This window comes from Aulonocara stuartgranti (assembly GCF_965226115.1).
Source record: "Aulonocara stuartgranti genome assembly, chromosome: 5".
In the NCBI taxonomy this organism is placed as follows: domain Eukaryota; kingdom Metazoa; phylum Chordata; class Actinopteri; order Cichliformes; family Cichlidae; genus Aulonocara; species Aulonocara stuartgranti.
In genome coordinates, this window is record NC_138943.1 from 26854664 (window position 1) to 26867990 (window position 13327).

General features: G+C 40.4%; 1 protein-coding gene across 4 annotated transcripts in view; it reads left to right on the forward strand.

Moving 5' to 3' along the window:
• The window catches only part of tacc1 (transforming, acidic coiled-coil containing protein 1), a 30944-nt gene extending 18139 nt beyond the window's left edge, over positions 1-12805 (forward strand). For 3 of the 4 annotated variants that reach the window (XM_082532154.1, XM_082532153.1, XM_082532151.1), the window contains exons 2-13: positions 1305-1414; positions 3441-4761; positions 5569-5632; positions 7514-7739; positions 8337-8401; positions 8663-8788; positions 8875-8951; positions 9060-9103; positions 10047-10210; positions 10302-10408; positions 10540-10660; positions 11222-12805. In XM_082532154.1, the coding sequence (XP_082388280.1) occupies positions 3512-4761; positions 5569-5632; positions 7514-7739; positions 8337-8401; positions 8663-8788; positions 8875-8951; positions 9060-9103; positions 10047-10210; positions 10302-10408; positions 10540-10660; positions 11222-11287 (2310 nt within the window). In that variant the 5' untranslated portion in view covers positions 1305-1414; positions 3441-3511 and the 3' untranslated portion in view covers positions 11288-12805. The remainder of the gene's footprint in view (positions 1-1304; positions 1415-3440; positions 4762-5568; positions 5633-7513; positions 7740-8336; positions 8402-8662; positions 8789-8874; positions 8952-9059; positions 9104-10046; positions 10211-10301; positions 10409-10539; positions 10661-11221) is intronic. The other variant, XM_082532152.1, reaches the window with a different exon arrangement.
• Positions 12806-13327: the final 522 nt, after the last annotated feature.

The window sequence follows — 13327 nt, forward strand, 5'->3', positions numbered from 1 at the left end:
TTTACTATCCTGTGAAATTAGATTCAACCAGAGCAACAGCAATTCTTACTGCTAGATCTAATCGAATGATGCAATGTTATAAAATCACACATCATTTTATTCTGTTTTAATGTTCATATTCTGATTTAATACATCATTTACAGCTTGGATGTTACAGTTTCATACTTCATACCCCATGATTCTAGCAATGTAACAGGAAATAGTGGGCTGGCTTACTTGCACTTCCTCTTCCTCTATGCATCTTTCACTTTATCTGTATTTCACTCCTTCACCAGTTCAGACAATACTGAGTCTTTCCAAGGCATAATGCAACAGCAGAGGATAATAGCTGGGACAGTGGCACATTTAAGTTGCAATAAAATGTGATTTTTATATTTGATTTTTGTTACTCAGAATCCTCTAGATGTCAAACTTAATTTACATCATGCGTCACTTGTGAAATGGCTCTTCCTTTCAGTGTAGGTTTAAATATGCATTGTCACTTGCAGATATCTTTATATAAGAAAAACATGTACATTTTCAATATTTCATCTCAGCTCATTAAGAAATGCTGCTGTAGTAAATGAAAAGACGTCTGTCAGCACAATTCTTTGACCTTAAATTATAAGCAATGAATGCTTAAAATTTTAGAAAGAAATTCTGGTTGCTTGTTGCCCTGACTGTCCTGTAATTGTGAAAAGGAACAAAGAAAATGAAAAAAAAAAAACATGAATTTTTCTCTTATTTAATTGTTTATCAATTACTTAATTACTTTGCTGTGTTATGATTTTCCATGGAGGAGTTTTTTATAAGTAAAATTAATTTTAACAATTTGTTTGCCCTCCTTTACATCTCCCAAAGACCGACAATGCGCAGTTTTTGTTGGGCCAGTTCTGGTCCCAGGCCTAATGTTTAACACCCCTGCTCTAAATCAATATAGAAATCATTTCCGGTTATTCTGTAGTACTATTAACCCCCAGGTGGTGATGCTACCACCAGGGGGTTGCAAGATGTTGTATTTTCACCTCTTCATGCTTCTAAAAAGTATTTATTTATGTAGCACAAGAGGCAAATTCCACCCTTGGTCTTACCTGGGACTATCTGTACATTATGATACCATGAATCAATATAGTGCATCTGTTTTTTTTGTTTGGTTTTGTTTGGTTTTCATTTTTATTTGTCTTTCATTTTTATTTTTGGCAGCAGGAGTTTTTCTGTCTCGTGCTCTCTGTTTTTGTAATATGATCACTTCTGTGCTCCTTTCTAATGTTTTGAATGTTTTAATCTTTCTCTCTCTCATATGTATCTCTCGCTGACTACCACAGCTCTGACTCAGAGGGTCATTTTGGCACTCCTGAGGCAGCGACTCCTGTCCGCGCCCCGCCGACCATCCCAGGAGAGCTGGAGAACAACAACTCTGATGCAGACAAAACAGGTGAGGCCAACAGCAGACAGACAGAAATGCGATGATGAGAAGCTGTCCACTGTAACATCTTAACAGCAGTAGCTCTACAATATTCAACATATGAGAAGAAATGCGTGTTCGAGTGCACAACACAAAGCAGTAGCTTCAAGGTTGCCATGGAAACAAGGGTAGATGCTTCACTAAATGCTCAGGTGTCACATTTGTGTTTATCTTCATAGTCAACAAGAGGGACATGTGTTTAGAGTGTGTCAACAAAATAATGTTTTTTTAATGCTAAAATGAACGTTTGTGTGATTGAGTAATGACTTACGATGTGGGGTACAGACAAGCAGTCAAATGCAGAATGCACTTCATTAAACATAATTAAGGTTAATACCTGAAGGTGGCCAAATATGCTCTGCATGCTTGGTATGTAAGTTGGTTTGCAGATGAGGAACGATTTTGGGTGTGATGAAGCCTTGACTTTGTCCTTTGAATCACCAAAAGGAGGAGCCTGTAGCAGAGTGTGGGAAAGGCCTTTGCTCTGGAATTCAACAGGTTCAACAAAAGCTTCATCTAAAGCCCCGCCCTGCTTTGTAGTAGTCACTGACAGAGGTCAGTATGAAGGGAGCACAAAGCAAGCCATGGGCCCAAAGCTATCATGCTTTGGGCCCATGTTGATTTTTAGTAGTTGATTTTTAGTAGTCCTCATATTTGTGTGGCTGTTGTGGTTTTAGTAGGATTAAGTCCATCCTGTAAAACAGCTCCAACAACATTTTATAAAAGAGTAAGTTGCAAAGGTCAGAAAGTGTGGAGAGAGGAGGGAGTTTCCATTCAAACTGCAAACATCTCTCCCTACAGCTGTTTCTAAGTTTGATCTCGGGCAGGGAGGAGCTGAAGCATCTCTGGAAACATCGTTGAAAGTAAACATGCTAATGCCAGTGTTTGCCTGTGTCCATCCAAAGTCTCCATTACTACATCAGCATCTGCGTGATGACAGTTTATAACTATTTTATGGGTGTGCAACTCACTTTAGATGACGGACCATATAAGCCCAATTTGATCTCAGCGGGGTTAAACGAATCACTACTATATTATAACCTATTAAACTGTTTTCTGTTGACAATGTAACTGAGATGCAATCTCAGGGAAATTTTCTCCACACTGACTCAGTGGGCTTTATTTACAAGTGTACAGATCACAGTCGATCTACAAGAACCGAAAACCATCACGTGTAGAGAATTTTGGATCTGCATAACAACAGTTTTTAATACTACTGTAGCTTAATATATTACTTTAATCTTTAGGATTCAAACAGCGTCTATAGATCAATAAAAGTAGGATTAATTAGGGTTATGTATTAAGTATTAATGAGGACCTTTTGGTAGTGTGATGTGACTGACATCTGCCTGGGGTCACTACAAGTACAGATCACTGCCTATACTATTTAAGGCACATATGACATTTTATCAGATAGATAATTTTCATGTTATTGGTGAAACAGGCAGTGCAGCTTAGTGAGATCTACCTGACATGACAAGCGCCACCAACAGAGTTTATATTTGTACTAAAGGAGTCAAAAGTGACACTTTGGCGACATCCGACTGGAACTGGGTAGAAGTATCGGCAGGCTTTGCTTGTTTCCTGGCAACATAATGTTACATGAACACGGCGAGTATGACAGGCGTGCTGAAATATGCTGTGGTCTCAAAATCTTCCCTTGAGCTAATGATTGCGCCACAGCAGCCACCATCACTACTGTCTAAAACACACACAACATGATAAACCACTCCACCTTTTTAATTTTATTTTCATATGCATGAGTTTGTACAAATGTCATGGCCCTCATAGTAACATATTACCATGGCAACAGCAGCAATTGGAACAGTTGGCTGGTGACTAACCTGCTTTCAGAGAGCCAATCAGATATCACTGACATCTGAGCTGGCGTGTTATTAAAGAGAACAGCACTGGCAGCAGGAGCGTGTATTAATTTTTAAGACTTGTTTTGGTTTTATGATTAATTCTGGTGTTTTGGGTCTCATTTCTTCCACAGAGTTGGAGCAGGAGGAGAACCTGATAGTGACTGCTCCTGTCAGGGATCAGGACACTCTGCTCAGCCACAACATGGGTCAGGATGAGCCTGCAGTCCCCATGGGTGGCCCGCTCGAAATAAACATTCAGACCCTAGAAGAAGAACAAACAGTGAAATTTCCAGCAGATTTGGGCTCTTTGCCTGCTGCTGATTTATCCACACAGAAGGAAGTGGCTCCATCCTCTGAGTCATCCCAAGTCCCAGCTACTCTTCTAGCAGCTGATCCAGTCCCAGATCTGGCTTCAGCTCTGGGTCCTGCTCTTTCCTCAGAACCAGATTCAATCCTGAGCAGTGAACCTGAAATCCTCTCAGCTCCAGAGCCCCTTGAGGAGAAACCTCCTGCTCAACCAGAGGCACAATACAATGGCCTGTCCAACGAGGCAGAGCCTACTCAAAAGAGTAAAACGAGGAAATCCAAACCTCCGTCTCTGAAAATGAAGTCCTCGCTGAATAACGCTGCTAACACAAACGAGGAAGAAGAGCTTCCTGTCCCTAAGGTCACATATAACTTTGACCTTTTGGATGAGAGCTTTAACCCATTCACCAGCGGCGGATCAAAAATCCAAAACTCTCCCCCACCGTGTGAACCGGGCTCTTTCCCCAGACTCGAGCCACTCGGAGAGGCCAGCTCAGCAGCACAAGCACACTCGGAAACAACAAATCCATCATCTGAGGTTAAGCCCATGATGATGGAGTTTGGCCTGGATGAAGGACCAGCCAGCAGACCTCCTCCAAAGAACCTAGGAGGGAAAAAGACAATCAGTAAACTTGCTACAAAGAAGCAGAAGCCCAAAGGATCCGAGGCTTCCTGCAAACCTGAACCAGAACCCACAGTGTTAGAAACACTTTCACAGCCACCACCAGAACCAGTCCCCCAGTCTATACCAGAGCCAGTTTCAGAGCCTGATCTGGAAGTTTCTCTTCCAGTTTCAGACTCTTCTACACCTTTGAACTTGGACGATGTTCCTATTCTTAAGACAGGATCATATAACTTTGATCCCAGTCAGTCAGATGACCCAAACTTCAATCCATTTGGTAGCAATAGCAAGGTGAATAACTCTCCAGTGCTTCCTAGAAGCTCCTACAGCTTTGACCCGGACAATATTGATGTTTCTGTGGACCCTTTTAAACCTTCAAAATCTCTGAGCAACGAGGACACGTCCAGTACCTCGTCTCTGCCGGAGAAAAAAGTAAAAGAAGGAGAGAAACAAAAGGCAAGGCAACCTCAGGTGGAGAAGAAAGTGAGGCAGATTCCCAAGAAAAACAAAGAGAGAACAATCAAGTAAGTCTCAAAAACATGAAAACCTTCTTTCTTGCCCCATGAGCTCGAAGCTCTGAGGTCATAACATTATCACCGATACACTGGATATTCACACAGTTCTCAAACGTGTTATATTCAGACTCTCAAAGTGCTGTTACAGCTGTAGCCATTGGACCAGTTTCAGCTTTTCCATGTCTGTTGGCATCTTGTGTTTATTGCCAAACTTTATCTGCTGATTATTAAAAATGCTGAGCCAAGCACCTCCAGTCGCTCACTTGCTCTCCTTTGTCTCTTGTTCTTTGTTCCCTTATCAAAATCCCTCCTTCACTTGCTTAATCCCTTTCATCCTTCATCTTTCCTCCCCCTCGTCTGTCGTGCAACCCGCAAACTTTTCTGCTTTTGTCCTATTCTATTGGCCTCAGGACATCTGAACAAGTCAAGTTTCTCTGTTTTCTGTTGTAAGTACTGATGCACGTTTCTCTCACGCATGCTTGCTTCGCATTTTACTCTCATCGTGGTATGCGCTGCAACAGGACCGGCTTACAAAGAAGCATGTGAGGGCAATATATGTCTTCCTCACTTTCATTTCACATGTTAGAGATGTATGTTACATCTTGTGAGCTCTCCAGATGTTTAGCAGCACCACTATGATTCTACATGTGTGTATGTGCATCACTGGTCTTTCTTTGATATCTGGCTAAACAACAAAGCAGAGAAATGCTCACAGCTCAATGGTTGTGGAAACAGTGTGTGTTAATTAAAGTGTCACAGCACGTTTAGTCTATAGATTGTAACTTCTTGAATTATTTTTTTGTGCTTGTTTTGTAGGAATTCCTGTAAAGTAGAGAAATACGATGAAAGCCAGTCCTTGGTCCTTGACGTGTGTAATCAGGTAATATAAGTGTTTGTGAGGATGTGTGTATGTGTGTGCGACTGCTTCACCTTACTGCAGTGACACCGCAATGTTCATTATTCAGCAGCTCTGTCCACCATCACCTCTGAACACACACACACACACACACACACACACACACACACACACACACACACACACACACACACACACACACACAAACACACACACACACACACACAGTGAGAGCGAGAGACAGAGAGGGAGTCACAGAAGCATCAGCAGTGTCTCCAGCTCTGCAGTACTGTCTTGGCATGCTGACAAAATTGTGACTTATCACTCTGCAGTCAACATATTAGTCTCCTGCTTCCACCTGTCCTCAGCAGCAACACCTTCATCATCCTCAGGAGAAATCCTGAAGATATGGCGTCACTACAGAATACTTAACTTACTTTAACAATATTGTGAAGATCTTCATTGTTATCTCACTGGAACTGCTTGCTGCTGACCTAAAATATACCGTGTAAAAAATGCCCATGTAACGGGCTAGGATCTGTTCCTTTGTACAAGGAGGAATGGGTGGAGAAGTGCCAGAGTCCTGTGAAAATCACCTCCATCAGGCCACTCATGATGATGTTTCTGACCAAATGATCAGTAATGTGGCATGGCTTCAGGCCCCTAAGAGCAGTCAGGGTACTGTTAACTGGCTAACGCGTGGAGGTCTCTGTTAACCCCCACGTTGGCCCTCTATATCTCTCCTCATGTAAGAGCCCTTCTCAGTCTTAAGTGCCTCCACACACTTAAGACTGTGCTAGGGGACACAGCAAACCTTCCTTCTGGACTACCCGTGGCACCCAAATAAGCTACAGGTATTGTTTCATGGTACTGGTAGTGAGAAGGACAAAAAGCAAAATAACTAAAATAAAATACAAATACATGGTATTAAAAACTAAACTAAAACTAAACATTTTCAAACAATAAAAGCTAAATGGAAATAAGCAAATCAACTCTGGAAACTAAAGTGAAACTTCAGCAAATTAAAAGCAAAAAGTCGAAGAGAAAATTTACAAAATCTAATGAGAAAATGGAAAACTACAACAATTCTGACCTATGACTCATTAAAGCATAAAAATGCACCTTATCTGGTAGATGAACCAGTGTTGTGTCTATGCATACAGAAAACTTTGTTACTAGCAGTCTTTCACAAAAAAATTTGATTTGTTCTCATTTCTATAACTGAATCTACAAAAAATGCCAAAGATACCACAGTTCAATGAGCATGATAATATACTGATTAAATAACATTTTGGCACCAACACAGTGTGTCCCAACAATCAATTACCCCCAAACTTGGCATATTTCATCATGGTGTGCAGCTTATCCTTAAAAGAATGAAAGAAACTGGACAAATGAAGAAAAAAAGAAAAGGTAGCTGCCCTAAAAAACTATCTACAGCAGATGAACGTTCTTAAAAAAAACAGCAAGACTCCAGCAAAGACCTGAATCGAGAACCGAGAGATGCATCTGACGCTTCAGTTGATCGACCTACAGTTCACTGAATCCTCGTTAGAAATGGACTCAGCACAAGGGTGGCTGCCAAGAAGCTGGGAAACAGGGAGAAAGGCTGAGGCATGGCAAGTTGCACAAGAACCAAACTGAAAGAGCCAAAAGGTCTGATTGAGTGATGAATCCAAATGTGACAAATTTTTGGTCTGAATAGTTATCAATCATTATGCTGGAGGCATAGTCAGGACTTTTGCACAGTACTAGTGCCTAAAGTGATATTTTGTGCCCACGCATTCACCAACAGTGCCTTTAGGCTGTGTGTGTGTGTGTGTGTGTGTGTGTGTGTGTGTTGGGAAGGGGGGGGGGGGGGGGCTTCAGAATCTCATAAATAGAATAAATTCCACTGTGATGCAGGATATATGTACAGATACCTCGCTCTCCCATGTCCAGGATGAGGATGAAGTGGTGGTACAGACCCCAGAAATCACTCAGCGAGTTCATCATGCCACTGATGAGGAGAAACTGGCCTCCACTTGTATGATGGGACAGACAACAGACAGCCAGCAGGAGAGAGAGGAGCCAGAATGCAATAAAGCACCTGCAAAAAAGCAGCTAAGCAGTGATCCAGTGATAATGGATGGTAAGCTCTACAGTGACATTTGTACAGACATGGCCTATTTCTGTTTAGAAGTATGAGTATTTAAGTATTTAAGACGGTAATATAGAGTGAACGGAGGCTTTGCTTGGATAGAACTTGGCTAAAAGTTAAGGTAACGTCTGAGGACAATGTTTTTAAGTCAAAAAGCACAATATCTTAGATTTTCTTTTAAATCAGCCTCAGTGGAAAGGATGCTTACACAGCAAGTTCTATTAATAAAACTGATAAGACGATGTGAACGAGGAAGGTGATGCGGTTACATAATTTTCTCAACAACTACTGCGTCACGCTTAAGGGAGGGGAAGAAAAATGTACCAGGCATGCTCAGCAGTATTCTGTCCTGGATAAAAGAAATGTATAAATACTACACTGGGCAGTATTTATACTGCTCCCCACAGTTGTGCATAAGGACCAGCCATGCAGTCTTTTCAATAAAAAAAAAAAAACAAAAAGCACAGAACTAGACAAATAGTAAGTATGAACTCTTTACTTCATGTGCATTTGATTGTTTTTGAAAACTGTGATATGGATAGTTACAGTAGTTTTTCTTATTGAGTTACGTGTTTGATCTTGTCAAAGGTTCTGAGACAAAGGTTGCAGACCAGCTGGAGGAGAAGGACAGCTTCAGCCTGAAAGATGATATAGTAAGTGGACTATAGGAACAATAGCAAGGGGGTATAAATATTTTAGCATGACAGGATTGTTTTTCATTGTCAGCTGTTCTTCGGGTTAGCAATAACAGGTCCAACTATGCTCTCATTCATAGCTATTTCTGCTCAATGAATCACAATATTTGTCTAAGATAACATCACTTGCACCTTATGGCCAAACCAGATTTTGTAATATTTATTGTAGTGTAGCTACTTGCCTCAAAACAGCCTCAAACAATATGTTTCCTTCCACAGAGTGCGATGTCCACAACAACAAAACTGACCTGCAATGAGGGCCCTGACACAGCAGCCCTGTCCCAGGACAGCGTGCCTCTGAGTGAGATGGACAAAGCTGCAGTGCTAACCCTGATCAGAGAAGAGGTAAAAGGGCCGGTTGTTATTATGCTCAACTGTTTATTTTTGATCATAGCTGGGTTTTTAATTTTATGTCTCTCCTGTCTAAACAGATCATCGTTAAAGAGATTGAGGTCAATGAATGGAAGAGAAAATATGAAGAAAGTCGAGCAGAGGTTATGGAAATGAGGTACGAGGCATTTGTTTGTCTGAGTGCTCCTGTCTATGTTATATTAAACACAATTGAACATGTGAAAACAAAGATGACAGTAACTGCTTTGGGTTTTTATTCTGACAGGAAAATAGTTGCAGAATATGAGAAAACAGTCGCACAGATGATTGGTAAGTTGCTGCCACCTAGTGGTGATTTTGCTCTCCATGAATTTGTTATTATCCACTACGTTACTGCTCCAACAACTGTGTGACTTCTTCAAACAAACTCCCAAATCAGATGTACATTTTGTTTCTCTGATCTATGTGGATATTTATACAAAAAGGAAACCATCATGTATCCATTACACGTCGTTTTTGCGCAACCGCCATCAGACTATTCAATTCATAATGTACATCATAACAGATGCATGGATGCAATGCAACAGCTGAGCACACTTCAGCCGTGCATTTTATTTTGTATATGTTTTTTTACTTCTTTTTTTTTTAACATTCTATGCATATAATCTACACGTGTAATACCAACCTACTGTGTAATAGACAGTCTAATAGGCTGCAGTCTTTTTAATTTGTTTTTAACAGCCTATAGGTAATATGTAAGGCTGTATTACAGTTACAGTGTGGTGGAACAGAACAGCACAGTCAGTGGCTTCAGTCTTTTTTTGGGGGGGGTTGCCTTATTGGTCAACGGCTATAAAAAATAAAGTGTCAGGTTTCACTTTAGACCTGTGCTGCTATCAGCTCGACCTTTTACTTCCACCTGCTGTCTGACATTTTTCACCAGCATGACCTGTTGTTGACTTTCAAGCCAAGTACATTACACTGTATACCCATATAAATAGCCTGTTTTCTATGTTTCTGTTGTTGTTGCACTGACCTTAAACTGAGGACCACCACTAACCAGAAAAGCTAGGAGTCCCACTCTAGCCTGGGATTAATCTTGTATTTATTTGTTACTTTGGAAAAAACACAGCATTGTCATAAAACATTATTTCTACACTGTCTATTCTGGATTTTTAATGTGCACTCATGTGTTATCGCATTACACTGTTTTGTCTCACAGCTGTTGTGTGTTTTTGGCCCTTATTTTATACTCTGGCTCATTTATTTACAGAGGATGAGCAGCAGCAGAAGACCCTGTCATGTAGTAAGTCAGTGAGACAGCTGACCTTAGAGAGAGATCAGGCCCTGGCTGACCTCAACTCAGTGGAGCGCTCCTTTGCTGACCTCTTTAGGCGGTATGAGAACATGAAGGGAGTCTTGGAGGGCTTTAAGAAGGTCAGTAGAGTCTCAGTATGAATCACATGAGAAGCTGTGTGGGCCACCTTCGCATAACTTGACTAGACCTGTTTTACATGTGTCTCTCCAGAATGAGGAGGTGCTAAAGAAGTGTGCTCAAGACTACCTGATGCGGATCAAGCAAGAGGAGCAGCGATATCAAACCCTCAAAATCCACGCTGAGGAGAAACTCGACAAGTAAGTCTGCAATTTAGGCTTCCAAGATTTCATTTCTATTCAAATACTGACTCCTGAAATTCCATTTACATTTCAAAGCTAGGCGTCATTTCTCATTCTGACATTGTCTGACATCGTTTCTTCTGTAACAGGGCCAGTGAGGACATAGCCCAGGTACGTGCCAAGGCAAACGGTGAGAGTGTGGCCCTAAACGCAAGCCTGAGAAAGGAGCAGATGAAGGTGGAGTCACTTGAAAGAGCTGTCCTTCAGAAGGTAGGATAAGAGCAAATTTAATTAAAATGATCTGACTGTGTTTAACTGTGTTAGTGATGGAAAATTGTGCTGAAAAACCTAGGTAATTAAGACTGAAAGCTCTACTGGGTCTTGTCTGTGTGCTGAACACACTTTTCATTTTCTTCTGCAAAAAGATGTCAAACAAGACGAGTTTAAGCACCAGTGTCTGACTGTTGAATGAACTGCTGTTTGCAGTCATTTTTTCTGGAAGTTTTTAGTCACTGCTTCACGCAAATCCTGATGTTTCCTGTCACTTCTTTTTTATTTGGGTTAATCTTCAAGATAGTGAAAGGGATGATTTCCTGTTTTCCTTATTTTACTTCTATAAATAGAACACAGTCCAGCAGAATAGTGATTTTAAATGCACTTAATTTACAATGATCTGAACTGCCCACTAGAGGGCAATGTTCTGTTTACTTAAAGCAAAATCGTCAAAAGAAGGACAAGCTGCAGAGTCCCACTAACTCCATAAATTCTGAATGGCTTATATGTTTAAGTTTTAGCACATTTAACTCTAATTTTTTTTTCTGTCTTTTACAGAATCAAGAGATTGAAGAGCTCACCAAGATCTGTGATGAACTGATCGCCAAACTGGGAACAGAATAGGACGCCTTTCATCAAACTATGTGGCTCTTAATTGCTTCCTCTTCAGCTCCAGATTTTTCTCACAACAACATCTGCTTTAAATCTTTTACATGATCATAGATCAGGCACATTGCAACTTTCATTGCTTGTTTGTTTAAATATACAGTATATTACTGAAGGACAGTATGGTTGCACTTGCTCATTTTCTCCTTTCAGACTGAAATACGATGAGAGTACAACTATTGTTGTGTTAGTCATGTCAGGACCATTGAAGAAGCACACAATTATAACAGGATGTAATGTTGTTGTTTGTTTTTTTTAATAAGTCACTCAATGATTTGTAAACCTTTGCTTCAGGATTTACAGTAAAGTATCATTTTACGTTTCTGGGATTTACCCATTTTCAAGGGTTGTCTCATCACGTCTCGTCTCATAAGGATTTTCCACCCCCATTTTACACTGCATGTGTGCAGGAGCTAAGGGAAAAGATGACGCTGGCAGGGATGCATGCACATTTTCTTTACACCAGAGCACATTTATACTGCAATTAACTGCGTTAATAATACAATCCATGTGCTGAGTGCCTAAATGGATCATTTTGTATAGTTTTCAGGTCATTTATCTCAGATTAAGTAAGTTGCCTTTCAGTTTGTATTTCTTATTTCACAGGTTTACACAGTGTGTCCTTCAGTTATACGTGGGTTTACATTAAGCTGTTTTTGAATCTTGGGGATTGTTAAATATAAAGAGCACTTCAAAAGAATCAAATATTAAATCCAAGTTTTTAATCACTTTGATGATACTTTGACTTTAATATTGTAAAACCTGCTTTTATTATGCTGTAGTACAAAACCATGTGGCATGTTTCATTTTCGACTGCTCTGCGTTTGAGTGTGGAAAAGTTACCAGTTGCCATAAAAATTATTTGGGGTTGTGTCCATATTTTATTTATGAGCCAAAACATTGCTTGTGCCTTTTGAGAGAAAACAAAAGAAAGACAAACAGGTTTATTTTTTTTCTTTGTGCAGTTGTTTCCAAGCTATTTGCAAAGAGTACTGTAGTCAGTGTATTTCTTGTATGATTGAACTGCAGTCAGTTGCAGTGGATTTGCAGTTTCAGTGCTATCACCTTCAGCAATAGATCAGCGAGGCCTGTCGGGTTCATTGTACATCTTTTGCTGTATCAATATTTTCTGGTCTGATTTCACTTGAATAAGCACACGAGTGCATTTTTGGTCCGAAGTGTATAAAAGACACATTTTGTACAGTAGCCTTCATTACATCAGCACAATCAATTGCCAAATGTCACAGCAAAATGAAGTGGGTTTCAGTGTGACCTCATGTCCCGTCGTGGTGGTGTTAACATTAGTTGGAAGGTGCTTTTAAAATTCACAGTTATAGTACATTTTATACTTTATAAAAAGAGTATTCATAATTGTGTTGCTAATGTTTGTAAAACGAAAGAATTACGTATACTCAGATTGTATGTCAACTGTTATATTTTGTGCATTCCTTAATAAATGGTTAAGATTTAATAATATGCCACTCTCCTTCTTGGTCACAATCATTTAAGCTCGTTTAAATCATCAGCTTCCGTTGTAGCAATAAATAAATGAAAACAGAGGCAAGTTAAATAGGAGTCATTGCCTACTTGCATGGCCAGTCTGTCGCAGGGCCAACACACAGGGACAGGCAACCATTTGCACTCATATTCACTCGCACATTCACAGCTAGTTGCAATTTGGATTATCCAAATAACCTATCCCAAGCTGCATGTCTTTGCACGGTGGGAGGAAGCCGGAGGACCTGGAGGGAACCCATGCAAACACCGTGAGAACATGCACACAGAAAGACCCCGGCCTGATGGTGGAATTGAACGCAGGACCTTCTTGCTGTGCGGCCACAGTGCTAAATACCATGCCACAGTGCTGCCTAAATTTCAACAACAAATTGATTTAGATGTGTAGACTACAAAAAAAACTTCAGTCACCTATGTGAAATGTGATTTACATCCCCATGTTATGTTGCAGCTTGAATGAAAATACAGCCTGCTTCCTGTTCC